General features: G+C 48.1%; 5 protein-coding genes across 5 annotated transcripts; all 5 read right to left on the bottom strand.

Moving 5' to 3' along the window:
- Positions 1-1,691: 1,691 nt before the first annotated feature.
- LOC137845619 (keratin-associated protein 17-1-like) lies at positions 1,692-1,976 on the bottom strand. Its single transcript, XM_068662965.1, has one exon. The coding sequence runs from the start codon at positions 1,974-1,976 to the stop codon at positions 1,692-1,694; it is 285 nt and encodes a 94-aa protein (XP_068519066.1).
- Positions 1,977-5,807: 3,831 nt separating this feature from the next.
- On the bottom strand, positions 5,808-6,642 carry LOC137845483 (uncharacterized). Its single transcript, XM_068662688.1, has one exon. The coding sequence runs from the start codon at positions 6,640-6,642 to the stop codon at positions 5,977-5,979; it is 666 nt and encodes a 221-aa protein (XP_068518789.1). The 3' UTR covers positions 5,808-5,976.
- A 2,063-nt stretch (positions 6,643-8,705) lies between these two features.
- LOC137845721 (uncharacterized) lies at positions 8,706-10,253 on the bottom strand. The gene is made up of 2 exons (XM_068663143.1): positions 10,068-10,253; positions 8,706-9,938 (listed from the first exon to the last, which is right to left on the bottom strand). Exons 1-2 carry the CDS (start codon positions 10,175-10,177, stop codon positions 9,302-9,304), a joined length of 747 nt encoding a protein of 248 aa, XP_068519244.1. The 5' UTR covers positions 10,178-10,253; the 3' UTR covers positions 8,706-9,301.
- An 11,027-nt stretch (positions 10,254-21,280) lies between these two features.
- On the bottom strand, positions 21,281-23,153 carry LOC137845433 (keratin-associated protein 5-4-like). Its single transcript, XM_068662593.1, has 2 exons — positions 23,085-23,153; positions 21,281-22,616 (listed from the first exon to the last, which is right to left on the bottom strand). The coding sequence occupies exons 1-2, from the start codon at positions 23,151-23,153 to the stop codon at positions 21,615-21,617; spliced, it is 1,071 nt and encodes a 356-aa protein (XP_068518694.1). The 3' UTR covers positions 21,281-21,614.
- A 3,880-nt stretch (positions 23,154-27,033) lies between these two features.
- LOC137845449 (putative small proline-rich protein 5) lies at positions 27,034-27,522 on the bottom strand. The gene has a single exon (XM_068662614.1). It carries the CDS (start codon positions 27,352-27,354, stop codon positions 27,034-27,036), a length of 321 nt encoding a protein of 106 aa, XP_068518715.1. The 5' UTR covers positions 27,355-27,522.
- Between the last annotated feature and the right edge of the window lie 300 nt (positions 27,523-27,822).

Here is a 27,822-nt window from a genome sequence, read left to right as displayed (position 1 = left end):
CTTGTCCTCCACCATGTTCATTACACTTGAGGACTGTGTAGTATTCTTGGTCCAACTCTGCTGCCTTTTACTTTTTTTTTCTTCATGCATTTAATTTTTCCATTTAAGTTTTCATGCTACTCCCAGGCCCGCACAACAGCCATAGCCCCATCCCTACTTTGCTCACATTGTTATGAGATTCAGCGTTCTTTGGGGAACGGTTATAAAACCAAGAAAACCCAGACGTGGAAGTATCTCTCCAGCCCAGTGTCAGCTCCTGCTTTGAGACCTGGTTCTTGAGCCTTTTGTTAACGTGCTGCCCATCCTGAGCAGTTCCTCATCCGGAAAACATCTGACACATTTGCTGCTACCTAAACGCGGAGGATTTTTAGAAAGGCGGGAGGGCAGGGCAGGGCTAATGAATCAGGCACGTAATCTAAATGCTTCTTTTGTATTGCTTAATTGCTGTTACGAGCTAGAACAGTGTCAGGGCAAACTGTACTCAGGTTTGATCACTTCTTTTTAATTGTATTTTGATCTGCCATTAGAAGAAATATAGTAAGTGTTCTCCGTGAATAAAAGGTTAAGTGTAATTTTTAGCTCTGGAAGTTGTGCTGTGTTCAGTTCCTCACATTTTTGTTGAACTGAGTTTGTTAAAGATCAGCAGCCCTGGGCACCTCTAAGTTTTGTGCATGTCCTCCTTAGCATGCCTTGAGAATGGGACTTGTAATTGGGGCGTAAGGCACGAAGCCACAGAACCGGCTTTTTCAATCGATTCAGTGCTCCTGCGCCGAGTGCACCCTGCCCAGGGAGTTTGTTTCTGTCTGCACCCTTTTCAGCAATGCCAGATATTTCTGATCATCGTGACACACTCGGGAATCATCTTACAAGGGCAACAACCATTTCATGAACGGCAATAGCAGACCGATAAATTACACAATTCCATTTAATTACGTGCTGAGAAGAAATTTATCAGTTCATCATGTACCACTAGCATCGTGCTACACCCCTGGCTCGACCCAGGGCTCTCCAAGCACTGGGCAGGGGGCTTCTGGAAAGGCTGGCTGGAGGGATTGTCACCGGCACATGGAGACACCTGCCCTGGGGATGGTGCCTCGAGGGCAGATGGCAATGGAAGAGTTTTCTGCCCCCATACCCTCACCCCAGAGGAATTTTTCTGTGTCACCACTCTGTGTGTCCGGAGCTGGTCCCAAAGATTTAAGCAACACATCCTATGGGGTCTCGGTGGGAAGATGGTGTGGAGGAGAACAGCCTGCACTGTGGATGTGTGAGCCAGCCTCCGAAAATGCCAGCATTTAAAAATATTTATTCTCCTTTTTTCATTAGGAGCTCATAAAGGAGACAGTGGCAGTGCCCACCCCATTGCTTGGACCTGCGCAGGGTCAATTCAGAGCCGTTAAACAAGCACAAGGTGTTGCAGCACCATGATATGAAATGCAAGGGGAAAGAAAAACCATGAACACAAAACTGTCAATGCACTCCAAATGGTTATGGCTCATTTATTGTCAAAGATTGATACAGAGAAAACCATGTCAGACTGAATATGCACAGCACATTTCTGGCACCTACACATAAGCTCATCACAGGTACAAGACTGGCCAGGAGAGGGAGAAGAGACATTGCATTTTATGATTGCCGGGAGACATGCAAGGATTTTGGAACACGTGCACCACATGCAGGCAGTGACCCGATCACTTCATCTTTGACACCTGATAAATTTGCTGCTGGCAATCTTGTGGCTTTCTATGGCAGGATCCCCCCCTGCTTCTGTGGCATCCGGACCCCCCACTGCTCCCGTGGCACCCAGATCCCCCAGTGCTCCCATGGCACCCAGATCCTCTGCTCCCATGGCATCCGGATCCCCCGCTGCTCCCATGGCATCTGGATCCCCCGCTGCTCCCGTGGCATCCTTCACTGCTGTGGCACGAGGATCGCTCTTGCCGGTGGCACTGGTCCTTGTCCTGGCGGGAGCACATCTTCGCAGGGCTGTTAGAAAGACTGTCACCTTGGAGTGGGTGCAAAGGCAAGAGGCACTGCCGTGTCCGCCAGCCAGCAGCAGCAGTGCCATTATGTGGGATTACATCTCAAGAATAAATTATCATTATAAACCAGGTTCTTGAAGAATAGAGAAAAATTAGTGATGCATACCCCTAACCCTAACCCTTCCACTTCCATGCTTAGCAAAGATGTAAGATAGATGTTAAGGCACTTGGGGATTAGTGAGAAGTGGTGGCCAGAGTCCAGCGCTTGAGTTGAAGAGTCCTGACCTCAACAGCCTGAAGCAGAAAGTTTTAAGTTTTTTCTAGTTATTTTCTTTTATTCATGTACAGAAAGAGAAGACAATGTAGCCAGAAGGACTGAGCTACTGTGAGCAGAGACAGGCACAGAGATGAGAAGCATAAGAGAAGTGGCCAAGGACACAGTTGGCAATCATCTTTTGACGCAGGAGTTTGAGCTGGACTTACTCTGTTCAGCAGGAGCTCAAGAGGAGACGTGAAGCTGAGAGAATGAGGAGAAATGGGGTGCGAGGTCTTTTATAGGGTGCTCGGGATTTTTCCTCCGGAAACAAGAGGAGCTCCCACCGGAGAGACTTGATTGTTCACCACTGCAAACACTTCACTAATTGGAGTTTTTACTCTCCTGTTTTGACTCATGGTGTTGCAAACAGATCAATATCCTGCCTTTGGGATCACCATTCCTCTTGTTACTCCATAAAAATGTTAATTGCCCACCACACCTGGTGTTGTTCATGTGCAGGGATGGGGAGGTTTCTGGATAGTTGTGCTGCATTTACCCGAAATATTTGCCTGCTGCATTTGCCTCACATGAAGCAGCCAAGAGTCCAATTCAGCGATGTGAACATGTTGTAGGAAGGTGCAATAGTGGGGTGGGATGTTGGTCTTGGGGTTTTATGGGTTGCCAAGGGACCCAGCAGAAAAAAATAGCTAAAAAAAGGCCATGGTGGTGTGTAGGATAAATGAGTGTGTTTGGGCAGCTTGTGAAAAAAAAAAAAATCTAGGTTGTGAGTGGGCGAAAGAGATAAAGGGAATTAAGGATGCAGGTATGAGCACATGATGGGTCGGCAGGAGGTGAGGGAAGAGCCTGGGGCTGGTGCCCTGAAATAAGGAGTGTGAGCATCCTCCACTGGCCCCAGGGCAATAGGGGATGGTCCCATTGGGGTACAGAAGGAGTGGATAGGCCTCTGGGGTCTGAACTCATTCCTGAGGTTTGGGTTTGGGGTTTTCAGGTGGGAGACTTTGGAGCAAACTCCTGCTGGATGCATCCAGTTGGAGCGATGGGAATGGGGAATGCAGGCTGGGCATGGACTGGGAGGCAGGGGAGCAGCATCGATGATAAATCTATCTCTGACTAAAACAGCAAAGAAGCACAAAGGAGTGATGTAATATTTTAAGTCAGTCCTTCTTAACTGAAGGAGAGACATTTAACCCAAACAGAAGGAATTTAAGACCCTACAAGGAAATCAAACGCATCCCAACAGGAGGCTCACAAGGCCATTTGTCCCAGTGTCTGATACTGATCTTCTTTCTGACACTCAGATAGGAGAAAAAAGAGGGAAAAAAAGCTCTGAAACTTTTTGAGCTCTTCCCTCCCACTCTGCCTCTGTCTTCACATGTAAATTGGGATTTGTGTCTCTGCCCTTTAGTGCTCTGCTCTGGGGAGGTATGTGGCTTTCTGCCTGTGGAGCACATGCAGCCTGATCCCAGCCAGGACTCTAGAGGCCACTGTAATATTAATAATAGCACGGACAGACTGAAATAAAATAGTGTCCAGGAAATTCACTGCTAGGCAGTGGAGCTGAATCACTTGATTGAAGAGGTCCGAGAGGAAACTGGAACGTGTCTGGGGATATTTCACAAATGACAGAAGAATGAAGATTCTTGTGAAACTATTATTCACGATGAAGCACTAATTGCACCCTGGATCACCCGGATGGTGACAAACATGTTTATCACTTCTCTCAGTGATAGAGACATCCACCTGAACATGGTCTGGCAGGGAGGATGCTCACGCATGTTAGAGACCCAGACCTGTGTCTGACCCTATAGCTGCTGCCCGAGACCCAAGGTTCTTCTGCAAAGCACCTAGACTTTGGGAAATGCTTTCCTGAGTCCTTTGGTCCTACGTGGAGTGGATTGCAGGTTTGTTCTGTGTGTAATTTGTTGGTTTTATGGAAAGAATTGCATTTGCAATTGTCCTAATACAAGGAGCTGGTCACGATTATTCCGTATTTCAGTTATTGGTTTTCTATTTACAGAGGGGATAAATGAAGCACAGAAAAACATACTACACCTTAGAAGGATCTGTGGGACAAGTCTGGCACAAGTACAAACTTCCAAATCCCTTTTTGTTTTCAGGCAGGTTTTGTTCATGTGGAATCCCCCTCACTAGAGGTTGGACAAACCTATGTCAAAATGGCTTAGGCAAAGCAATTCCTGTCCTGGGGAGTGGAAAGCAGGAGCTGCCCTCCTGACATCTGTCCCATCCCTCCTTTCCCCAGCCCAGCAAGCTCCAGAGGGGATCTGAAGTGGATTTGTCACTTTGCCCCAGCCCCATCCTTTCCTGTGAAGGTTTTGCTGGCACCATCCTTCCCACAGAGGTCCCTGAGGTGCTCACAAGTGACATTGCGTGCCGTGGGGTGGCCAAGCCATTGCAGCCTGAGCGCTCGAGGCCCGTGGGCTGTGCTGTTGGGCTGCACAGGGCTGGGACAGCCCAAGGAGCCATGCTTGGGATGGGAGCTGTGTGATCCTCAACGTGTCATGGCATCGTCCTTTGTGCCTGGGTGAGGAAGAGCCCGGTGAGGAAGGCTGGCATGTCGAGAGCCCCATGTGTGCACTGACAAAGCCTCCATCCCAGTAAGGGGCACCTTGCACCTGCATCGCCTCCTTTTTCTCTCCAGGTTGTGCTGCAGGAGAAATCTCCACCTCTAACGCTGCCGAGCGGCTGACTGCGATGTGTCACATCCTGCAGGCTGGGCCGGGCAGGACGCTGGGCGGTGGGGACATTGGAGGCTCTCGCCTGGGCTGGGTGAGGTGCGAGGAGCCTCCTGGGACATGAGGCTGTGAGTCACCAGTTGCAGGTCCCTGCTTTGCTGCCAGCAATCCCCCTGAGGAGCTCCTCTAATCCCCCTGACCTGGCCCTATAGGGGGCTGGGGGCTAAAGAGAGTGGGTCCAGCCAACTCCTCCCATCTACTGCCATGCTTCTGATCCCCATTTGGCTTGTATTCTTAGCTAAACAGTCCCCATTCCTCCCCCAGCTCGAAGGCTCCATCCCTGAGAGGTCTCACCCCTCCCTGACCTCGTGCAGCACCCATCAGAGTGGCACCGAATGTTGCTGAGCTCCGGCTGCCCAGGATACAGAGGGCAATGAATGAAATGAGGTGCCAAGCAGAACTCTTCTTTTTACCTCTCTGATGAAGTGTGTGTGTGTTTTTTTTTTTTTTTTTTCATGTTAGTATATTAATATTTAATTGCTGGGTTGCACACAGAGTATGTGATGAAAACTGTTAGCTTTTTCTCAACAGGGAAGGTGTGCCTGGAGGAGGAATAATGTGAAACTGGTCTGAATCAACCAGGAGCCTTGAAGTCATGGTGAACGGGGATGCTGCAGACATCAGCTTCCACCACAGGAAGGGGCAGAAGCAATTCAAAGGGATGAAGTAGAAAACACTGATACAAGGGGGTCATGAGCTGTACTTTTTATTGGCTCTGCATCTGCTGTGAAAGAACTGTGGGAGGTGAATTGATCACAGTGCAGGGTGTTTCATTACATGAGCCACCAAGATAAGGAACAGCACTTAATATTTCACACTGAGACAGTGGGTTACATCTTCAAAGCACGTTACAAGCAAAATGACAAGAAGAGTGGAAACCCTTGAGCGACACAGGACATGCTGAAAACTGGGGCGATGTTGCGAGGATGAAAAGTTTCCCGTTCATCCCCACTCCTCACATCCCCTACTTTATTTTCCGGGCTGGCACTTTGCAGACCTGCTGCTTCTGCTGGCTGGGGACGCACTTTGCCACGGGCACACAGCCTTGCTGCACTGGGACGGGGTAGGTGGGCAGTGGGCAGATCTGCGGCACCCTCTGCACCGGCTTGCTGCAGCACGGCTGGTACCCTGAGCTCTGGCGGGTCTCGTGGCATCCTCCTCCGGAGGACGTGTGGCACCTCTCAGAGCACACCGACCTCCCGTAGCCGTGGCATCCCCCGGTTGAGCCGTAGCTGTAGGTGGGTCTTCTGACGCAGCTGGAACCACCACCTCCATGGCATGAACCCGAGGACGTGTGGCACCGCTCGGAGCACACCGACTGCCCGTAGCCGTGGCATCCCCCCGTGGAGCCGTAGCTGTAGGTGGGTCTCCTGACACAGCCCCCGCCTCCGTGGCACGAATCAGCCGCCGTGTAGCCGTGGCACCGCTCGGAGCAGACCGGCTGCCGGTAGCCGTAGTGCCGGTAGTTGTGCCCCCTCATTCCTTCCACGCCTTCGCCGTCGCACCCCGAGGAGCAGGTCTCGTAGCCGTAGCGAAAGGGCGTGCGCCGTGTGTCCAGCCAGGACCCCGAGGGGTCGTACCAGGTTGAGTTCAAGTTGAAGTAGGATTCCCTTCCAGAGGAGTATATCATGGTGTCGTTGTAGGGAAAAATCTGAAAAACACATGGAGAAACTTGCATTTTCATCTCTGTTTTCATTTAACTTCCCATAAGCTGCTTTGGTGTCCCATGCATAGTCCAGCTTTGCTTATCCTGAAACCCAGGATCTAAAGAAAGTCCTTGCTGTCACCCTGTATATCCAAACCCTCTCTCTGACCTTACCCTTATTTTTTTTCCTGTCTCCAAGAACAGAAGCAGCCATATGGCATTGCAGCACATAGCGGCATTGCTGAAAATCCTGAACCCAAGTCCCTCAAAGGCTTCTTTTGTGTCTTAGCTCACCATCTAGCCTCTGTGTGAGGAGCACAGTCTAAAGGAAAGCACTAGTATGCCCGGTCTGTGACATCCTAAATCCAGACACCCCTCCAAAAATGAACCCAGGTGCTCTGAGCTGTCTTACCCAATTCACAAGGAGAAGGCAGACGCTGAGCGGGGGAGCAGATTGTGAGAGGCAAAGGGACCGAGTCCTTTTATACAGTTCCAAGTCTTCCCCTTGTAAATGAAACACACTGCAGGAACGAGGACTAAATTATTTATTGACAAAACATCCCCTCCATTTGGATGCTGTTCCCAGGACTTGGCATGTTCTGCTTGACTCATGATTCTTGATAAGTATCTTCTAATTATACCATAGTTACTGTGTAGTGCACATAAAGAACTCACAGAGTTTAAGCCACACATAGTCTATATGAGGCAGGTAATATCATACTTATTCACCAGCTCCAGAGGACCGAGACACCGCGTGCAGGCTGATGGGTGACCTATGAGTCAGGAGCCTCCATGTGCGCAGCGTTATCACCCTGGCGTTCCCACTCTGCTACCCACGGGGAGCATTTCCAGGTGCCTGAAGCACAAACAGGGGTCTGGGAAGAGCCAGCACAGAGCCACTGAGGGCAAATCATGCTGATGGGTTTCGGTGATGATGATGATGTTGGTTCTGTGGATGGGGAGTGCAATGGATGGCACTGCCTTGACTTTTGCAAGGCTTTCGGCACAGTCTGCCACAGCAGCCTTGTGGTTGAACTGGTGGAGGTATGGCCTGGAATGGGTAAACTGCACAGTGGATTTAACATTGACTGATGCTGGCTGACATCTGCATTAATGCCCTGGATGATGAGGTGGACTCAGCAAGTCCACAGGTGGCACCAAATTAGGGTGAGTGCCCAAAACTGCTGGAGGACAGAACCTGGGCAGGCTGGAGAAAGAGTACCGTGGCTGGGACGGGTGAAAAGAAGTTTCGAAGACAAGAGGGACCAGAGCCAAGCTGGAGGTGTGAGGACTGAGCTGGCCTGCGGCCTTTCCATGGCAGGTTTTCTGTCTTAAGTAAATACAAATTATTTTTCCCCCCTGATTTCCCTTGGGAATTGCTAGTGGGGATCCTTGGGGCTATACTAAGGTAATACAAAGAAAAAACACTGGGTATTTTAATGTGCATAGTGAAAGGCTTTTCTGCTAAAGTGAGAGAGAAGCAGCACATTAGCAGTGTGTCCGTGGGGAAGAGCCTGACCCGCACCTAGGGAGAACATTCCTGGCATGCTCAGACACGCCTCACGTGCTGAGGCACACGCTTCATTATCCTGATTAGCACTTATATGAGGGACAGCCTCCCAGTGTGGTGTTACTGCCTAGCTAATGGAGGTAATGGAACACATTGTGGGGCAAACAGTTTGTGCTGAGATCACTTACTGGAAGGGTGCGTGATGGGCAATAGTGAAGTCCACCCATCGGTCCTCTCATGAGTAACCACCATGGGGAAAATTTCACAGCACACAGCTGAGGTCAACCTGGTGAAACACCCATAGCCAGGGCTGCAGTTGTCATGTGTGACCTCGAATTTTGTTTTTAACTTCAAAGATATCCTCGTGGGAATTCTAATGACCTTTAATATCTACTCCTTGTAATATCAGTGATATTATTGGTGGAAAAGAAAAAGGAACAAAGTGTCAACTAATTTTTGTCAATTTTATTCTTGAATACACAGGGAGAAAGTAAAATTGCAGGAGTCCCTGGTGCTCCTGCCATCACAGTGTGTGCCTTTTCCCAGTACAGTCCTGTCCCTGTTTAGGAACAGCCTTGAAATCAGTCCTCTGAAGCTGCGAGAGAAGGGGCATCCATTACAGGCTGCTTGCACCTCCTTGTTCTGGCTTTTCTTGCTCAGTTCATCCATCCCCTCTGCTTGCCTTCTCACCAGAGGGAAAAACCAGCAACTCCCAGCAAAGGAGGAGCAAAATGGGGTTTGGGTGATTAAAGCCTATTCCCTGGTGGGGGGAAGATCCTGGGAATTTCACAGAATCACCGAGTGGTTGGGGTTGGAAGGCATCTTAAAGCTCATCTTGTTCCAACCCCCCTGCAGTGGACAGGGACCCCTGCCCCCAGCCCAGGCAGCCCCCAGCTCCATCCAGCCTGGCCTTGGGCACTGCCAGGGATGGTGCACCCATGGGCAGCCTGTGCCAGGGCCTTGATTTAAAGTGTCAGTGCTGGGGTCAAGCAGGGGACCACAGTCCCTGAATCCAGGGCGTGCAGAGCAGCAGCCAGAAAGCAGAGCTGAGAGCACCAGCAGTTTGAGCAAAAAGCGGGGCATCTCCGCGCCGAGCAGCGGCATAGGGGGAACACGCTGGGGAGGGCCCCCTCCTCATTTCTTCTGCAGGCAGGGGGGCAAGAGAGGGACCTGTTTGTGCTGGTGCTGGCCGGGATGCTGCACGGCAGGGGGGCAGCAGAGCTTGACGGGTGGGCGACAGTGCTGGACGGGTGGGCGGCAGTGCTGGACGGGTGGGCAGCAGCACGGGACGCAGGGGCAGCGGTGCTGCAGCGGCCGGGGACGCAGCGGGATGGGTGAGCAGGGCTCTTGCACGGGGCACTGCTCCACTCTCCTGCGAGGCTTGCCGCAGCTCCCTGGATCCTCGCTTTGCAGTGGCGGCCGATACTGCTGCAGAGGCCGGCGGTGGATTTTAGTGGGGGGGCAAGAAGGCTGCACGGGGCTCAGCTCCACCCGCCGACGGGGTTTGCCAAAAGTGCAGCGTTGCTGTGGCGGGCAGCAATTCTGGGGCGGGCAGGGCTCCGGCAGCTGGCAGGCTTGCGGCACGCTCTGGCAGGACCCCTCAACGTCGCGGCTGAGGCTGCCGGGGTCATGGCAGGGGGACAGGTCCGTGACGCCCATGGGGCTTTCGTGGCAGCCGCAGATGGAGTCGTCGTGGCACAAATCCTGGTCATCCTCGCCTTTACGGTACTGCATCTTGTGGCAGAGATGTCCAAGCCCTCGGGGATAAAGTCTGAGAAAAAGAAAACAATGGAGTTTTTTTTTTATTGTTATTATTAATATTAGTATTTATTTTTTTTTAATTGGCTCTTTCTATGAAAAAATGCTAGCAATCTGAGGCAGCAGAGGGAATCCAACTCACCCTGCGACTGGTGACAGACGGGCTGAGCAGGGTGTCCGAGTCCTGAGGACCGCGCTGGAGCCAAAAGCTTTTATATGCAGCCGTGCTCTCTTGGCAATGAGGCATGCCATGGGAATTAATAGCTAAGCAGTGAGTGCCACTTCTGCATGTATATTTTTTCTGGCACTTGCTATTGGATTAATCAGCTGCAATTAGCATCTCCCTCGCTGTAACGTCAGCTTAGCTCTTTGCATATGCATTGGCCATTAACTAATTTGTTCTCCCATCGGTCATGTTCAAATAGGCTGTTACCCAACGTCAGTCAGATGGGATCCTGGGATAAGGATACCTGGAATGCCGTGATGCTGACTGGTGTGTGCAAAAAGAGCCTCTCGTGGCAGTGGGAAAGTCACCTACAGGTCCAGGGTTCCTGGTGTCCAGTCCCCATGTCCCAGCACACTAGTGCTCAGGCCATAAAATGGGGTGTCAGAGCAGAGGTGGGTAAACAGAGACAGATTTTCATGAGATTAAAAGAAAGGAGAGAGAAATCTAGCATAAAAAAAAAAAAGCTTCCTGCAAAGTATTTTTTTAAAGGAAAAATTGGAATAAGAAATAAATTATTTTTTCATTAATAAATGATTTTTCAACTCTATTTCAGCCTAAAACCACCCTGGCCAACTCTAAACCAGGAGTCTTTGTGTTCATGGAGCTGGGGTTTAACCCCAAGCCACTCTTTGGCCTTTTCACCCACAGGTGGAAGTCCAGCTTGGTGCTGCAATTCCATGCTCAATGTAGACAAGAGGAATTTCCTGCCTCTCCATGCTTTGTGCCATGGCACTGTTGTCTGCGGCTGGCACAGGGGCTACACTCACCTATCATTCCTGCTTGAATAAAACTAGTAGAGGGAAAACCTTTTTTTATTTTTCATTTTTTTATTATTATTATTATTATTTTTTAATAATGCTAACTTTGTGAAACTGCCGTGTCACTGCTGTGTCAAACCCACTGGCCTGCAGAAATAATAGGAAATTTCCTGGGGGATTCCCACAGCTCTCCCCTCTCTCACCTCTGATCTCCTTCCTGTTTGGCTGGGTGACTTTGGACCTCTCCCATGTGCATGGTCCTGGAGTACCATCACCTAATTGTTTGTGCCCAGAGCACCTTTGGCAGGCACCTGGGCACAGGGTCAGGCTGTGGTGGGGATGTCCTTTCCCCCATTTTAAGGAGTTAATTCCCTTCCAAGTGAGAAGTTTCTCAGCCAAGTGAGTGGGTACAACACCAAAAGCCCTTTTATGCTCTGCAAATCTGGAATGAGGACAACCCAGGGCACTGCTGACCTCACGAACTAACAACGCCAGGCTTTGTCAAGTGCCACATCCGCCTTCTGACAGTTCTGCTTTGACTCACTGTCCGTGGAGCTCCTCCTCTGTGCATTTCTGTGGATGGTCAAGGCATTTTTTAAATGCCAGCAATATATCTCGCACAGCAGCCCCAGGCTGTCAGTGCAAAAGGAATTTCCATCCACTCACTCCACAGCAGAGCTGTGGAAGAGATGCTCAGAGGTCTGTCCAAGTGGCGGTTGGGTTTGAATCACGGGGAAAAGCATGTGCAGAATTCAGGGGTGTGACTGTAGGGCACGTGCTCTGCTGCTGCTGAGATAATTTATTCTTCAGCTACTGGAAAAATGTAATTGCCTTGCAGGAAGGCACAGGACTTGCATGTAGAGGTGGAAAAACCCTTGGTTAGGGGCCAACTAGGGCTTTTGATTTATAGCTCATTACTGCTTTCTTGCGATTATGGTGTTTCTACAGAACTTGGATTTTTTACATTAACAAAGATGTTTTGGAGTCACTTCTGTTCCCAAGGGCTTTGCAAATCATTAAGTGCAAATATTTCACTTCTGAATATCACCTCTTAAAATCTGCCATATTTTAATAGAACCCCAAATGGAATTAGATAACATTTCTGAATCCTTCAGGCCAGACTTTCAATGGCTCTCTCCTTGCACCATCTGTTTTCAGATGAGTCACTTGCTGGTCTATTTAACCTCATTGATAAGACATTGGGTATTTAAGAAGCTTGCTTTAAAGCTCAGCAAATTTACTGGGAAGGATTCCATTAATAAAAAAGACCCTCAGCTCTAGCCTTAGGATGATACAGATGCTTCTATTGCAGACTGCACATCTTATAAGCAGGGAGAAGATAAGACAACACTGCATAGCCTGTCACTTAATGCACTGACACCAGCAAGTGCTGCTTTTCCTCAGGTGAGAGGCTGACCCAAGTTCACTGCATATCCTGGGGTGCTGCCATCAGCAGCAGGCTGAATAGTTGAAAAATTCCCCGTAATCAGAAACTAAGCAGATGCTAAAGAAGTCCCGGATCAGAGCTACAGCTTAAAAGGAAAAGATAAATGAATGAACAGAGACCAGAAGTTTGCAGTGTCACAAGCCACAGCTTTTATTGTCTTTCATGAGTAATTGGAGATTAAAGCAAGAAAGAAGAGCATGATATATCAACAGCATTAAGCATACTACACACCGAGAGGAAAAACTAACAGCAGAACTAACGCTTACAAAGGAAAATCACACTGTAGAAACTTCAAAGCACATTACAGGCATTTGGTGATTAAAGGCAAGTAAAGAAAAGGAGAGATCTGCAGTCTAGCAGAGGAGGAAGAGCACTTAGGGTCATATCCATATCCATATCCAAGGTGGGAGTGAGCCAGGTGGGAAGCAGCAGGCAGTGCCGCAGCAGAGGAGGTGAGCACAGCCCTGCCTGCCTCATGCCCAGGGATTTAGTTGCCACAGCAGCCACCACCGCTGCCACCGCAGCAGCCTCCGTTGTTCATGGTGTAGCAGCAGGTCTGCATGGGCATGCAGCAGGTCATGGGGCAGCAGCACTGCGAGGGGTAGCAGCAGGGCGTCTTGCAGCACTTCGGACTGCTGTAGCAGCAGACGGTGTAGTTATTTCCACCGCAGCATCCACCACAACCTCCGTTGGCCATGTTGTTGGTAGTGTAGGCAAAGCTGGAAAGCAACAGAAAGAGTCAGGCTGTGATCAGGAGCAGCATATTTGGAAATGCAGAAATCATTCATTGCGCTGCTTATGCTAAACTCAGAGATTCTAGGAACTGAAACCCACTGTTGTCTTTATTTTTTTTCTAATAAATATTGCTTATAACTCCTGCCTCTGTCTTTTTGCTGCTCACCTACTTACACCAGTGCATCCCTCTGGGTAGCAGTGCTACCAACATGGTGCAGACAGTCCTGGGCCAGAAACATTCTCAGACCTTTTGCTCTGCATGGCCCTGCTGGTACCCCTGCAGCCTCTCCATCTTAAGGCTTCGAATTTGTCCCCATAATTCCCAGTACACTCTTCATAAAGACCAACTTTAGCCAAAGGTCCAGTCTAGAGAACCATCTGTATTTGCTATTGTTATAAGATATCCATAGCATTTTCATTTAGTGAAGAGGAAGGAAGATCAAGATGTTCTCACTTACCCTGTGGAACGGTGAGGAGAAGTGAAGAGAGGAGAAGATGAACGAATGAAGTGAGCTGGGCCCGGAGACCTTTTATAGTCCTGGGCACCATCCTATGTGGAAATGAGACAGCCATTGACCATTCAGACTTCCCTGTTTACTAACACAAACCCATACTTTTTAGCTATACGTGTCTTCAGCTATTTACTCTTTGCCTTATTATTTGTGATCACTACCTTTGTTTTGTCTCATAACTATTTAGCCTGCAGATAATCAGAGGGCTCCTATGAATACTAATGAATTTGTTCTCTCTGCAGCCTTGCATGGGAGCTAAAGAATGCATCCTTGCATCCGTTTGACGAATGCAGATGGTGACGGCCAGAGATGCTAAGGGACTTACTCAGAAGTGGCTGGTGCTGAATCAGTGTAAGAGCCCAACAGAAGCCCCCAGGTCATGTCTTTTGGACACATGATGGGTTGCTTCACCGGGCTGGTGTTTGAGAGAAATATTTGGCAGATGTCATGAAAATAGGTATGCTTGTTACTGGTCACAGGACGTGCATTTGAGGAGGGAGTGAGAAGACCACGTGCTCGGGACATGTCAGGAGTCACGCCAGTTCCTGGGTCTGTCACCCGCACATGACTCCGCACAAGATCATCGTCCCCTCCTGCATGCCGAGAGCATCTTGGTGTTGGCCTTTGGCTTGCCTAAACTTCTGCAAATCCTCCAGCCTGTGGGTTCAGGTTTGCATGTGGGCATTACCAACACAGGCTGGACAAGAGTCCTTCAGTTCCTGCTGTGCTTTGCTTTCCACTTTGCTTCCCTGGGAACATTTTCTAAGACTCTAAAGTGAATTGGCCTCACTTCAGAATATTTTGCATTTTAATTAAAAAGTCAAGGGACTGCCTGTGCAAATGGTAACGCGGGGAGGCATGGCTCTGGGGCCAGGTGTAATGCAAAATAGCCTCAGGAAGTCCAGCAAGGCCAAGTGCATGCTCCTGCACCTAGTGGGAGTAATCTAACTGGGTATGGGTGGATTGAGAGCAACCCCATTGGAACAGCAGATTGGAACAGCAGGGCGAGGGAGGGGATTGTCCCCTTTTGCCCCACTCTCATGAGCCCCCCCTGCAGCACCACATCCAGCTCTGGGTCCCCAGCATGAGGCGGACGTGGGGCTGTTGGAGTGGGGCCAGAGGAGGCTGTGAGGCTGCTCGGGGGCTGCAGCACCTCTGGTGTGGGGCCAGGTTGGGAGCTGGGGGGGTTAGGCCTGGAGAAGGCTCCAGGGAGACCCCACTGCAGCTTTTGATACATAAAGAGGGTTATGACAAGGGGGATGCACTTTCTACCAGGGCCTGGAGTGATGGGACAAGGGGCAGTGGTTTTTAAGTGAAAGAGGATAGGTTTGGCTTAGGTATTAGCAGGAAATCTTTCACAATGAAGGTGGTGAGATCCCCTTGCCCAGGCTGCAAATACAGGTTGCAGATGCCCTGGCAATGGGAATGTTCAGATCTGGGCTGGATGGGGCTTCCACAGCCCGATCTACAGGAAGGTTTCTCTGCCAGTGGCAGTATGGTTGGACTGGGTGATCTTTAAAGGTCCCTTCCAACTCAAACCTTTCATGATTCTGTCATTTCAAGACAAAATGTCCCTCCTCCCTCCTCCCCTTGCATCTGGCTAAAATGCCCTTGTGTGCTGGAGCCCTGGCACTGATTTGACCTAGCTCTGCATGAACTCCTTGGTCCTCACAGGGGTCATGGAGTTAAGTGGAAGGCAGAGACTCAGAAGCGATGCAGGAAGGGATGTTGCTCAGGTGGAACCATTTTCTGGAAGGGAGAGAGGGAGGCAGGAAGGTCAAGGTAAGGCAGAACCGTGGGACACTCAGCCAGGGTGAATGAATGCTTATTTAACACCGGCCACGGCCTCCCATGCACTTTGCTGTGGGGCTGAATGCTGGCAGGAACACAGGGTATTTGAGAGGAAGTTTTTACACAGATGAAAATTGCACCTCTCGTCTGATGGCTTGGGAACATTACTCTGAGAGGAGTGCTGCCTAATGAGAGGATGGTGGAGCCTGCCTGGTGAGTTCCCTGCTGCTGCCCGGCATCCTCCAGCATCCCCAGGGCATTCTGGAGCCAGCTGCTCCTGGCTGAGCTGCTGTCAGCCCCAAGGATGCTAGCAGGGACCCTGGTTTGCTTTCTGCACAGTGCAAAGGAACAGGCTGTGGTTTTAGTGCTGCTTCACCCCTGCAATAAATCCAGCCAGCTCCTTTCCATACTTTCCTGAATGAGAATAATTCCTTGAGCAAAACACTGGAGAAGTAACTTGTAATTGCAAGTCCTGCAGCCAGGGTAGAAGAACATGCATGGCATTTCCTCTCCAGCAGATCCCCTCTGAGGAGGCGTACGTTGCCTGCCCATGAGAACCGACTAATTTACAGGGAACTAGTGGGGCAGAAGCAAAGGGGACACTTCGCTTGTGCCTTCAGCAGGGAAGTTCTCATTTGCAAATCCTGCAGCTGCAAGAAGGGAGGATCTAGGTGGGCACTTCCCATCTGTGTCAGCAATGTCCAGCCATGCAGGTGAACTGGATATTCATAGACCTTGGTGAGTGGACTGCAGATACTAATGCAGAGAAGGGACTGACATGGGGTGGAAACAGAACTGGTAAAGGGCATTAGACAAAGACTGAGGACTGTAGCACATGTCTTGCATGCTGTGTTTTAATAAAATTCTTACTGATCCAGCCACTTGTTGAAGATGGTAGAGGCTTCTCACCATCTCTTCTGACCATTCAGCTCCAAATCTGACAACCCAGACATTTTAGCAAAAGCAAGGCCTCCTTCTCATAAATGTTAAACTGCTTGTAGGAACTCGCTAGAGGTACTTAAGTAGACCTATAGGTGGTTTAAATACATGGAGCTTTCCAAGTTGTGATGTGCCTGTGCTAGTGTTCCAGAAGAAATTCACATCCCTGTAAGTTTATGTATGATTTTCATCCCATTTCTTTGTAGTTTTACAGTGAGAGTAGAAATGCTGATTGCACAGGTGCCAGACACCCAGCTTATATTAGAATAGACTCATGCATAAGCTCAGAGCTGCATCAGGGATGCAATGATTCTCTTTATGTGGTCAAAGCCCCCTTAGTCAACACCTTCTAGAGAGTAGTATCCCATTGCCAGAAGAAAATGCAAAAAGGATGTGATAGATGTGGTGATACACTCCAGGTGCACCAGCTAGAAATCAGATAACCACCAGAAGTTTTGCAGTCTCAAGAACTACAGGTTTTATTTCATTTTTTCAGGCAGATTGAAGCAAAACAGCGATGAAAATAACATCCCACACACCAAGAGGAAAAACTAACAGCAGAACTAATGCTTACAAAGAAAAATCACACTGATCAGTGTGTAGAAACTTCAAAGCACATTACAGGCATTTGGTGATTAAAGGCAAGTAAAGAAAAGGAGAGATCTGTAGTTTCCAAATAGAGGATGAAGAACATTTAGGGTCATATCCATATCGAAGGCAGAGTGAGCCAGGTGGGAAGCAGCAGGCAGTGCTGCAGCAGAGGAGGTGAGCACAGCCCTGCCTGTCTCATGCCCAGGGATTTAGTTGCCACAGCAGCCACCACCGCTGCCACCGCAGCAGCCTCCGTTGTTCATGGTGTAGCAGCAGGTCTGCATGGGCATGCAGCAGGTCATGGGGCAGCAGCACTGAGAGGGGTAGCAGCAGGGTGTCTTGCAGCACTTCCGACTGCTGTAGCAGCAGACAGAGTAGTTATTTCCACCGCAGCATCCACAACCTCCGTAGGGCATGTTGTTGGTAGTATAGGCAAAGCTGGAAAGCAACAGAAAGAGTTTATTTTTCTCTGCCTGAATTTGACCACTGTCTATGCATATTAAACCTTGCTTATCCCCAGGTTTATCCCATACTGGATGGATGGTGTAGTCCCTTCTGTCCAGAATCCCAAGGTAGCCTGTCCCTGAGATATCCATATTCTGGCTTTGGCCAGCAGTGCAATTGGCATAGTGGCCAGCACTGGTTCCATCAGAAAGAAGCCACCCAGATAGATCTCCAAACCAATCCCTCCAAATTGGCCCCAAACAAGACAGTGTAGGAAATCATGGATGACTTCCTACAAAGTACACAGAAATACAGTAGAGTGCAAAAGAGAAGGCAAGCAGTAAACTCCAACTTACCCTTTTGACCAGTGAGGACAAGTGAGAGGAACACAAGGAGTGAATGAAGTGCTCTGTGATGGGCAGCCTTTTATATGGTTCAGAACCACCACCCCCCTGGAAATGAGGCATTTTTCAGCAATTCTGACTTCACTGTTTACCACCCAGTATATGCCTCTCACGTGTCTTCCGGTACTTAATCTTTACCTCTTTCTGTTTGCTCACCACCTCAATTCCGCACCATAATTAGTTGCACGTATGAACAACAGGTGCAAATTTTCTAATGAATTTACATTAATGGGAATCGGAGGTAGCTATAAGGTATTCCCATCCACTTCCTAAGGAGTGAGTGACCTTGAGACACAGAAGCACCTAACAATTTGCCCAGGGGGGGCGGGTGCTGAAGCAGTGGGAGAACTGTGTCTGGAACTAGGAAATGTCATCAGTCACATGTCCCCTCTGAGCTTGGCTGTGATTCTGGGGGACCAGTGGAAACTATTGGCAAATGTGAATCATTCTTTCCTGCCTCTGAGAGGTGGCTGTGCGTCCAAAGTTGACTGAAAAATTTATCCTTTTTTCAGACTTGTGCTTAGGTCTCTCACCATGGTGCTTTGTCCTCACACCTCCACTTTTTATTTCTTGCGTAGTATTAAAGATTTTTTTTTTTTTTAATTTTCACTCATAAAGGGCTCTGTTAAGTCTATATTAAGCAGCTTTCAAAGCCACAGTGCACACATTTTAGCTTTCCTCTGTGTTGTTTCTGTATGCTTCATTTTCTGAGATTATTTTTAAGGTCTGTGAGACTGAGATAACTTGTCTTTCATGATATTCATGCTGATTAAATTTGAGGGTGTCATACAAAGAATTTGATTCTACACCTTTGTTTGCAAATATGATATTCAACTCTCCTGTACCCCTGATGCTCACCTGGTATCACACAGGTGCTCTGGGTTCAGGCACCTGTCAGCACTTTTTCAGCGATTGCCTCTAGCTGTTATGGATGCAATGACCTAAGGCCAAGGCTGCTGTGCATGCAGAGTTCTGCCAAATAGGAGGGGACAGATAAGATGGGCAGAATGTGGCCACAGCAAGTTTGCAGACAACAAAATTGGGAGAATTGGTGGATACACCAGAGGATCGTGCTGCCATCCAGAGGGACTTGGAAAGTCTTCAGAAATGGGCTGGCAGAAACCTCATGAAGTTCAATAAGGAGATGTGCAAAGTCCTGGCCCTGCGGAGGATCAGCTCCAGCACCAGGACATGCTGGGGGCGCCCAGCAGGGAAGCGGCCTGGCAGAAAGGCCCTGGAGTGAATGCAAGCCAGCAGTGTGCCCTTGGGCAAAGAATGCTGATGGTGTCCTGGGCTGTGTTAGGCCCTGCATTGCAGCAGGTCGATGGAGGGGATCCTGCCCCTCTGCTCAGCACTGGCAAGGCTGCATCAGGAGTGCTGGGACCCCAGTCCAGGAGAGGCCTGGGGAGAGTCCCATGGAAAGGCCTGGGCCTACTGGGGAGAGTACCATGAAGGCCACCATGCTGTTGGAGGGCCTGGAGCCCCTCTGCTGGGAGGAGAGGCTGAGAGCTGGGGCTGATCAGCCTGGAGGAGAGGACACTCAGGGGAATCCCATCCATGTCCATGCAAGGGCCAGGATCCTGCCAGTGCTGCCCAAGGCCCAGACAAAAGGCCCTGGGCACAACCTGGAGCACAGGTTTTGTTTGGGCACCAAGAAACAATTCTGTGCTGATTGGGGACTGAACATGGGTTGCCCAGAGAGGTTGTGGAGTCTGCTCCTTGGAGAACTTCAAAAGCTTCTGCACATAGTCCTGAGCAGCCTGCTCTGGGTGTCCCTGCTTGAGCAGGGGTTGGACCGGATGGACCCAGAGGTCTCTTCTCACATAGAAAATTCCCTGATTTTGTGATTGTGTTGGAATCAATGAAGATGTTATGAAACAGGCTTGAGGATGAGGAAAAGAGCTGTGGTCATGTGCAGAGTCAGGACAGCTCCATTTGAGAAGAAGCTGCAGATAGTTTTCATATGAGAAGAGGGAATAAAAATGTAAGATTGGAGTCCCAAGATGCTGAGACAGCACCTCAATTAAAGGCTGCCGTCATGTTCAGCAGACTCTGAATGTGTGGCTGGAGTGACAGCAGGAGATCCTTGCTGGTTGGGACACGTAGTTTCTTCCCAAGCTGCGAACATGATTTTCTATGACGTTGGGTGTCCCTGCTGGAATTGTCCCCAGGGGACCATTGGTCACACAATAACAGGCAGATACCTGCCTGCAGGAGGTAATACCCCATTGTGGAAACCCTCAAACATGCCACCCGCTGAATAAATCAGTCATTGCCCTTTTTATCAGCCATTATTGCTGTCATGTTGGCTAAGACGATCCCTGTATAGAAATGGATGTGAACCCTGCAGGACTGTTGCTAAACAGGGTTTTATACAAGTATTGAGAAGATAATGGGATTTAATGCTTATTTGGTCAGAAATATCTTCCATACTATATCCCTGTTACATGCCATGCTATGGCTTTGTAAACTTCCACAGTGGTTACGTGAGTTTGGGAGTGGCAGCACCTTTTTGAACTGGGAGGAATCTGTGATGGCAGCTTTTCCAGCATGTGCTAAAATTAATATTCACAATATGCACTTCTGATATAGTATTCTATAATATGGTATAGGATATCCTTCTGCCAGTGTATTGGAAATGTTTTATCTATTAATCAAAAACTCCTGAAGACTTGAATAATCTTTTCAGGAGAGTCTAAGGTGGTAGAGATTATTCTAATGCAAACTTGTGTATATCTTCATAGTGTATACTATGAAGGTTTGGTTGAGAGAAGCAATCAAGACAGTGCTCAAGGCATTTTTCTGAGACATGCAATTCAGAGCTGTGTCCTGAATTTTAATAGTAAAGGAAGTCCCAGCCAGGTAGAGAAGGTATTGTTGACTCATGTGTGTGCTATTTGAGGAATGGAGCTTTTAAGTTCTGTGCTAGCATTTGGGTTTCATTCCAGTGCTTGTAATCCAGGAATGCCACATAGGTAAATCTTTGCTGATATAAAATATTCCACCAATTAAAGGTGCTCTCTAAATTTTGTTTTCAAAGGTGTTAGTGGAAGAAGATGCTGTCTTCTGTTCAGTGAGTAATGAATTCCTCTCAGTACCTATTAAAATGTCCATTAAAATATCAGGAATGGGTTGCTATACATAGCTGGGGTGGTGTGTTTTCAGTGTTGGAATTATGCATACTTTATTCAGTCCTCGGAGTTTTATTTACCTTAACCACTTAGTTTTACAGTCAAAATTGAGCTGAGTATCTGAGGCAGAGCTGCAGTAAGTGCAAGAAGGTATCACACTGCTCTGCTCTCTTTAGACATGGCACAATTCATGCCAACAGGAAGCAAAGCTGAGTGGTTCTTTGTTTTTTAAATGTTCTTCCCTTCTATGGGAGCACATTTGTAACCCTTGGGAGTCTGATGATGATGTAGAAAATGGCACCAGAACAAGGACCCATTCTAGGCAAAGTGAGGTAAGAACAACCAAACAAGGTATTTTGCGTTTTGCTTAATGCCAAGTTTTATTGTCTACAAGTCAAGAAAGAAAATGAAGAATGATGACATTAACAGCAAAAGTATCCCATGTCCCATACACCAAGAAGAGAACTAACAGCCACAATAATATGTAAGATCTCTTTGCCTTACACCGTGGGTGACATATTCAAGTGCATTGTAGATCTTCGATAATTAAAGGAAAGAAGAAAGAAGAAAACCAGAAGAAAATTGCTAGGCAGTTACTCCGTCATCATGTGAAACAAGTGAATGATGGTCAGGTTTTCATCCCCTTGTGCCTGTTCTTGTTGCACGCCAGAGATGGGAGCCAGCAGACTGCTTTTCCTACCCGGAGTTGGCTCAGCAGCACTTCTTGATTGTGGTGCAGCACTGCTGGATGGGAATGCAATACTTTCTCATGGGGGAGCAGTAGTTCACGGGGCTGCAGCACACCACAACAGGCTTCTTCTTCACCACGTAGGAGCAGCAAGACAGACATCCAGAGCAGCAGCAGGGGCGGCAGCCACAGCAGCAAGTCCGCACGCATTGCTGGCCACAGCAGCAGCAGCAGGGCTTCTGGCAAGGGTCACAGCAGGACTGCTGGCAAGGGTCACAGCAGGGCTTCTGGCAAGGGTCACAGCAGGGCTTCTGGCATGGGTCACAGCAAGACTGCTGGCAAGGATCACAGCAAGACTGCTGGCATGGGTCACAGCAGGACTTCTGGCATGGGTCACAGCAGGACTGCTGGCATGGGTCACAGCAAGACTGCTGGCATGGGTCACAGCAGGGCTTCTGGCACGGGTCACAGCAGGACTGCTGGCAAGGGTCACAGCAGGGCTTCTGGCACGGGTCACAGCAGGACTGCTGGCATGGGTCACAGCAGACAGCCTTCTGGCATGGGTCACAGCAAGACTGCTGGCATGGGTCACAGCAGGGCTTCTGGCAGGGGTCACAGCAGATAGACTGCTGGCATGGGTCACAGCAGGGCTTCTGGCAAGGGTCACAGCAGATGGACTGCTGGCAGGGGTCACAGCAGGGCTTCTGGCAAGGGTCACAGCAGATGGATTGCTGGCATGGGTCACAGCAGGGCTTCTGGCATGGGTCACAGCAAGACTGCTGGCATGGGTCACAGCAGGACTGCTGGCATGGGTCACAGCAAGACTGCTGGCATGGGCTGCAGCAGACAGTCTTCTGGCATGGGTCACAGCAGATGGTCTTCTGGCATGGGTCACAGCAAACGGTCTTCTGGCAGGGGCTGCAGCACACCGTTTTGCTCTTCACAACAGAGCAGCATCCAGTAGAGCAACATCCACTGTGGCACATGTTGTTTGTAGAGTAGTCCAAGCTGGAGGGAGCGAGGATCTGAAATACAGTTTACATACAGATACAATCCATCTTTACAAGTTCATAGATGTGTTTTATTTTGGCATACAAATGCTGCTGTCTAGCCCCATGGGTGATAGCCATACCACACTTCACTTCCTATTTATTTGTATTGAGTTGCCCAAAAAAACCCTTATAGAAATTGAGCTACTTGCCACTACCCCAGCAATATTTCTACATTTTTTGAACAATCCTAGGTGTTACCTTCCCTGTGCTGATCCATGAACATCACCTGCTGAATTCTCATCCCAAGAAGCCTGTTTTCCACTCCCAAGGCCTGAGCTCTCTTCACCAACTGTCTTTTGCAGTAAGCAATAGATCAACAGACTTGGAAAGTCTGGATTTCAGACAGAGTTGTAGAGCAGATACAAAAGCACATTTACATCCATTGCTTGACCAAAGCCAAATGAGAACCGTTGTCAGCAAACAGCACTAGGTAACACTTACCTTGCTAACTGAGTGGTTCAGTTGAGTGAGGAGCAAAGGGACGGGGAGACCTTTTATTTGGCTCGACATGGCCCTGACGGAAATGAGATACCCCAAAGCAATTCGTGATTTACCCACTAAGCCTATACTTATTTGTTGAATGTGCCTTCATCTATTTAGTCTTTGCCTCATTATTTTTGACCAACCCTCAATTTTGTATTATTATCAATTTGTTCAGTAAATTTTTTACAATTTTTTAATGTCAAATTAATTCTCGTGTGATGCTTATGAACTGCTTAAAACGTATGTTTCTGCTCATTTTGCATATGGTAATGCTGTTACACCAAGTGGCTAGGAGGCTAGTTCAGACCTAGCAAGTGCTAAATTAACATACAAATCATAATTCAGATTGAGGAGCATTGGATTCCAGAGGTACGCAAAGGCCTTTTGGACGTCAGTCGCTCCTTGGTATGTCTTTTTTACATGGAATTCCAGCATGTATGATTCCATGTCCCCGTGCTTTGTTTATGAGTGCAGAAATGGTAAGGCCTCATGCATTTCTTTGGGGTCTCTGGTCATCAGAAGAGCAAATACGGAACAGAAAGCTCTTGACATCTCCTCTTTTGATCAAGATACGGGAAAATGCATGCCTTGGTCTTACCAATATCAGAAATTTTAGATGAAAGAACTCTGCAAATTCATCATGGAAATGTGAAATAGAGTTTGGATCAAATCAGAGTTTCACAATTCCTTTTGGACATCTTTACATAAAAGCAAAACACAAAAGTTTCTTGGAAGTTTTACATGCTTAGCATATGCTTAGCATGACTTGATCTGCAAAATTCCTACTCCGTTTCTACTCCAAGTTCTAGTATGCCCTCGAGTAATGAAATATCCACCTACGGATGTTATTTTTGGAGTAGCTCTATGCTCAGTTCTCAGTCACCCATTGGCAGTCATTAGTGCTGATGTTAATGATCATGTTGCAATTATTCATTAATGATGTTAATATTTATTTTGTTTGAAAGCCTGAAGGCATCACATGATGCACTGAGCATCTTTAAGATTTCGAATCTAACTACATCTTTTGAAAAAAATGTCTCCGGTCAGAGGGAATTCACGGGACCCAGGCCCATGACTGACGTCGTTGAGTGCTTTGTTTCTGAGATCACCCTGGGGCAAATGCCTGCTCATGCCACCATGGGTCTGTGCATCTGAAGGACCCTGGACCACCCTCCCTTACAGCTCCACTGGAGATATACTGATTTCTGCCAAGACAAAGGTGAGAAAAATCAGGCTTTTTTTGTGTTTCCTGAAACTTCCCTGAACACAGTGAAATCCAGAATCACAGATGCTGAGATCAGAAGAGGTCATTATTAACCTTCATTTTGACCTCTGGTGGCATGAAGCACGTTTCCACTCAATTTGTGTCAGGTAGCTGCTGATTTTGTTTGGCTAGATCCCAGCTTTTAGAAAGCTACCCAGTTTTGTTTTGAAGAATTCAAAGGACCATGAAGTCACCATTTCTCTAGGCAAGCTCTTCCCAAGGTCAATGTTCTTGTCTGCTAAAATACAGGCTTCATTGCCTGTTGAATTTGTCTAGCTTTACGGTAATGACCTGGTTAGGTTTGGTTGTAGCCACACATTATCATCTAATTGGTGATACAATCAAATAATGACAGGACAAGGGGGAATGTTTTTAAACTAAAAGAAGGGAGATTTAGATTAGGGATTAGGAGGAAAGTATTCACTTGGAGGGTGATGAGGCACTGGCCGCACAGAGAGGTTGTGGATGCCCCATCCCTGGAGGTGTTCAAGACCAGGTTAGATGAGGCCCTAGGTGATCTGATCTAGTGGGTGGCATCCCTGCCCATGGCAGGGGGTAGGAACTGGATGATCTTTGAGGTCCCTTCCAACCCAAGCCATTCTATAATTGAATTCTATGATACAAATTGACAACAGCTGAGTCTGTGCAACTCAGCTGACAATCAGGAGGCTGATGGCAACCAGAGGGGATAGACAGGAGGAAATTGCTGAGAAATGAGAGGGGACCCCAATTTTAGAAATGTGTAAGACTAAGCAGTGAGATAAAAGATGTTGGTTGAAGTGAGGCAGCTTTCTACATGTCTATGTATGGATCCAGTGCAGGGCTTTATCCGTTGACCTGCTAGAATGTAAAGTACACTGTTGCTTTTAGAGCTGGATGTGCACATCAGAGATGGATAAAGCCATGTGAGACAGCCAGATTGGCTGCCTGGTGACCTGTAACCAATTTTACAAGAGGAGTTTTACAAAAAAAATTGTGATTAGATTAAAAAAATTAAGAAGAAACCTCGCTTATATTTCAGGCTGAGTAAATGAACACAGAAGCCTCAGAAAGATGCCCAGAGTAAGAAAGTGTTGTTTATTTTGTTTAGAGAATTACGAATGTGGTGAAGCAATTCTTGCCATGAACCAGCTAACATAAATTCCTCCTCATTAAACCTTAGGGGTTTGCTAATGGTTTATTCTGCTTGTGCAAATCTGCTATTATGTTATTTGACACAGTGGAGCAGAAATGTTCCTCTAAGCTACCTAAAGCATTAGGTATGGAGAACTTTTTCATTTCTGAGATTTTAACTATTTGAACTATTCTAGTGAAGTAAAACTTCCATAAAAGCTTTGATCCATGCTGTTGCAGCTGATGAATCTTCCCAGGGCTGACAAAAGCTTAATTCTTGTTTCCTTATTTCTACAGTTTCTCATCCTGAAGCTAGTGGGAACTTCAAGCTCAAGTGCAGCAGTAAGCATACCCAGCTTGGAGGCTTCATGCCTTTTGTGGGACTAAAGGAAAGGAAATATGCTGTGATTAGTCAGAGAATAGAAACTTCAAGGCCTGGGGCAGGAAAGGAAAGTGAACATATGTATATTTAAAGGCAAAACTACTCATGTACTCTGAAAGCTTTGTTGATCTGATGCCCAATTGGAGAGAGGTGAAAAATGAATAGGGAAAAGAGTTTTTAATGTAGTTCCCAATGGTTGCATGAAAATGAACCGTCTTGTAGTGAAGACAACAACTTAGGCATGTAATTAATTGTCCTCTGTCTCCCATTTGCAACTTTTCCTCTTTAATAGGCTGTTCCTCTATAATGACGAATTTCTCCGTAACTTATAAATAACTAATTCCAATTACTTACGTACCAACTGGTTATTTACTAGGGAATTCCAGTGCCCAGCTCATCCAGCCTATTTCCCATGCCTGCCCTAGGATGGATGAATCATGCTTGGGAAACCTTTGCTCATTTTACACTGTAGAAAATGTTTAATTAGGGGTGTTCCAAGGCAGGTTAATGTCCCTGCAGGATTTGCTTTGTTTTGTTTCCAGATATAGAAGCAGATCCCATCTGGAGTGAAAACATGAATGTGCAGGCAAGGCCCCCAGCTGTAACTCTTAAACCCTCATTGCATATGCTGAGCTCAGTTCAAGTAGTCAGTTTTCACTAAGAATTAATCACGTTTCTTCCAGCCCTCTGCCTGTGGTGCCGCAAGCATTTCCCTCGACTTTTGTGTTTCCTTAGCATTCCTCCTACTTAGGCTGATTTCACCAGTGATTAGAATATGGATGAAAAGCCACAAAGTAAAAGAGATGCCATAAGAAAACAAATTATGATGGACTGATGACTGTAAACACCCAGAACTGTTGAAATACAACATTTATTTTCTTGCTGAAGATTGAAGGACCAAAGCATGAAGGAAAATCCCAGCAGAAAACATTGTGATTTACATTGGCTGATAGAACTTAAACAGCTCTAGGATAGTAAAAGCAAGATATTCATCCAAAAATTTCCATGACACTCCAACTGCTTTAAAAGCATTTGATTGCAGAGAAGTGCTACGGACGGTGAGCGATGAAAACTGGAGATAAATTCAATGCCTTGAGCAAGGAGTCATCCAGTGGTTGTGGTGGTAGGCGCGTGCCCGGATCCTGGTGCTAGTACTTGGGGTACGTTGGCGGCAGCTTGCAGATGTTCTTGGTGTACTGGGGGCAGTAGGGCTGCACGGGGGGGCAGTAGCGCTGCACAGGGGGGCAGTAGCGCTGCACAGGGGGGCAATAGGTCTGCACGGGTGGGCAGTAGCGCTGCACGGGGGGGCAGCACGGCATCCCGCAAGGGAACTGGGGCACAGGTTCCCTCTGGAAGGTATAGTGGCAGGAGGGTCCTGAGTCATGGCAGGAGGAGCGGGAGCCGTGGCAGGAGGACCCTGAGCTATGGCAGGAGGTCTCTCGGCTGTGGCAGGATCCACGGGAGCACATCTTTCTGGGGAGTCGGTAAAGCTGTCAGGAGGAAGAGATCATCCTGGTTAGAGGAGAGCCAGGCGCACTTCTCACGTAGCCTCATCCCCGCCTTTCTTTCATTATACCTTTTCCCCATCTCTCCCCTTTGCCCTCTTTCTTTGTCTCCATCTTCCCAGTCCAACCCGAATGCACCCTTATCCCTGCCTCACCCTTGTGTCTTGCTCTGGCTCTTCTGGCATGGAGCTCGGTCCCTCAAACTAATGCAAGGAGTCCTGCCACCCTGTCCTGAAGACCATTTCCCATCCCAGGGTGCAGGGCCACCGGCAAGGAGCTCCCTTGCCATTGCCTCACTGCCCCCTCTCCTGCCCCAGCCATCCCCATCCTCACACCTGCTTCTCCTGGAGCAGTAGTCGAGTGCAATGAGATGACACAAAGCTTGGTGCCAACACCCAGGAGGACACCACGGCCCCCAGTGCCAGGTTCTCC

The sequence above is a fragment of the Anas acuta genome, chromosome 28, assembly GCF_963932015.1.
Source record: "Anas acuta chromosome 28, bAnaAcu1.1, whole genome shotgun sequence".
Taxonomy (NCBI): Eukaryota; Metazoa; Chordata; class Aves; order Anseriformes; family Anatidae; genus Anas; species Anas acuta.
This window is presented reverse-complemented; position numbering and strand designations above follow the sequence as displayed.

Bases quoted from the DNA above. Each gene is read 5' to 3' on its own strand.
- LOC137845433 (XM_068662593.1), bottom strand. From the start codon at position 23,153: ATGTCGAGCCAAATAAAAGGTCTCCCCGTCCCTTTGCTCCTCACTCAA. The intron at 22,617-23,084 runs GTAAGTGTTACC...ACTGTATTTCAG, and splicing joins TGAACCACTCAGTTAGCAAG to ATCCTCGCTCCCTCCAGCTT.
- LOC137845721 (XM_068663143.1), bottom strand. From the start codon at position 10,177: ATGGCATGCCTCATTGCCAAGAGAGCACGGCTGCATATAAAAGCTTTT. The intron at 9,939-10,067 runs GTGAGTTGGATT...TCTTTTTCTCAG, and splicing joins CGTCTGTCACCAGTCGCAGG to ACTTTATCCCCGAGGGCTTG.
- LOC137845619 (XM_068662965.1), bottom strand. From the start codon at position 1,976: ATGTGCTCCCGCCAGGACAAGGACCAGTGCCACCGGCAAGAGCGATCC.
- LOC137845449 (XM_068662614.1), bottom strand. From the start codon at position 27,354: ATGTGCTCCCGTGGATCCTGCCACAGCCGAGAGACCTCCTGCCATAGC.
- LOC137845483 (XM_068662688.1), bottom strand. From the start codon at position 6,642: ATGATATACTCCTCTGGAAGGGAATCCTACTTCAACTTGAACTCAACC.